At 43.5% G+C, this 1,477-nt stretch overlaps 1 protein-coding gene across 1 annotated transcript in view; it reads left to right on the top strand.

Moving 5' to 3' along the window:
• The window catches only part of Rsl1d1 (ribosomal L1 domain containing 1), a 12,984-nt gene extending 11,902 nt beyond the window's left edge, over positions 1-1,082 (top strand). Inside the window, exons 6-7 of the mRNA XM_012517589.2 lie at positions 8-118; positions 1,074-1,082. Of these exons, the coding sequence (XP_012373043.1) occupies positions 8-118; positions 1,074-1,082 (120 nt within the window). The remainder of the gene's footprint in view (positions 1-7; positions 119-1,073) is intronic.
• Positions 1,083-1,477: the final 395 nt, after the last annotated feature.

Here is a 1,477-nt window from a genome sequence, read left to right on the forward strand (position 1 = left end):
GTCTCAGAAGAAAAAGACCGGCAAAGTGAAAGCCCAAGTTAAAGTGACAAATGAATCTGATGAGGAAATTCCACAACTGGTTCCAATAGGCGTGACTCCAGTGAAAGAAAATGTTGAGGTATTTTTATCAAGTTTTAATATTCATAATGAAATGTTTGGTGGCCACTGTGGGTCAGGCAGGCCACACCATGACGGACGGTGGAAAATATTAGAGTAAACTAGAAGAACCATGAAGACAGTTACTGTGATTACTTGTGAATGTCAGTGAGATTATTCTGTATTGGGCAGGGATACTTTGAAAAGTGTATCATAAAGCAAGTGTGAACATAAGATATATATAAAACGAATGGGGATGGGATGGGTCAGTTGGTAGAGCTTTATGGATCATCAGCTGTGCCAGACACAAGGTCTGGGAGGCTGTACCTGGTACTATTTTACAATAAAATTTTATAAATAGGGGTATGCTCTAAGATGGTAAAAAGTACAGGCAGAAGCCACATGTGCTGGCACATGCCTGTAATCAGAATTTCAGGAGAATGAGGGAGGACAGGAGGATCAGGACTGGTCTGGACAACTGAGTGAGATGCTGTCTCAAAAAATGAGTAAGAGGCCAGTAAGATAGCTCAGTGGACTAAGCACCTGTTTAGGCAAGCACAGGGACAAGGGTTTGATCCCTGGCACCGCGTGTTGCGCCAGCCCCGCTCCCAGGGCACACTGAGCCAGGACCAAGTCCAGGTGTGGTGACATACACCTATAATCCCAGCACTGGGGGTGCTGAAAACAGAAGTATCACTACGAGTCCAAGCTGTGTAGTGAGACCCTGTACCAAATACATAAAAGAAAAAACAGCTGAGGTAGATAAATGGATATACCTCGAGTCCATAATATTAAGTGACATCAGATGCACAGCTTAAATGTCACAGGGTTTTTTCTTATATGGTACATAAAGATCAAAAGGGAAAAGGAGGGCAGAGTAGTCTGGGGATAAAAAGAGGATTAAGGTGTGGTGTCCGTGTTCCAGCTCCCATGCTAAATGTACTCTCATACTGTGAACATGTACTTGATAATGGCAGGAGCTCTGAAGGTATGGCTCAGTACGAAGGCCCCAGGTTTAGTGTCCAGTGCTGGGGAACAAAAAACTGTGCTGTTGTACATAGGCAAAGCAGTAAGGTGTCACTTCTCATTGTCCAGTATCCTGTACTGTGCTTAGTTCTTTGTGCAGTTGGCAGCACAGGTTGATTTATAGCAACATCATCACACACACATGAGTGTGCTGTGCTACATTGTGATGGCAGTGGCGTCACTAGACAGTAAGAATCTTTTAGCTCTCTTAAAATCTAATCCTAAGTGTGGTCTGTCTTTGACCAAATGTAATTATCCAGCATATGACTATAGTAAGCATCTTTTTATGTGCCTTAGAATCAAGGAAAGGGAGACAGTTGAGTAGAGTGGAGGGCCTGAGTTCAATCCCTGGTTC

This window comes from Octodon degus, unplaced genomic scaffold, assembly GCF_000260255.1.
Source record: "Octodon degus isolate 3935 unplaced genomic scaffold, OctDeg1.0 scaffold00195, whole genome shotgun sequence".
In the NCBI taxonomy this organism is placed as follows: domain Eukaryota; kingdom Metazoa; phylum Chordata; class Mammalia; order Rodentia; family Octodontidae; genus Octodon; species Octodon degus.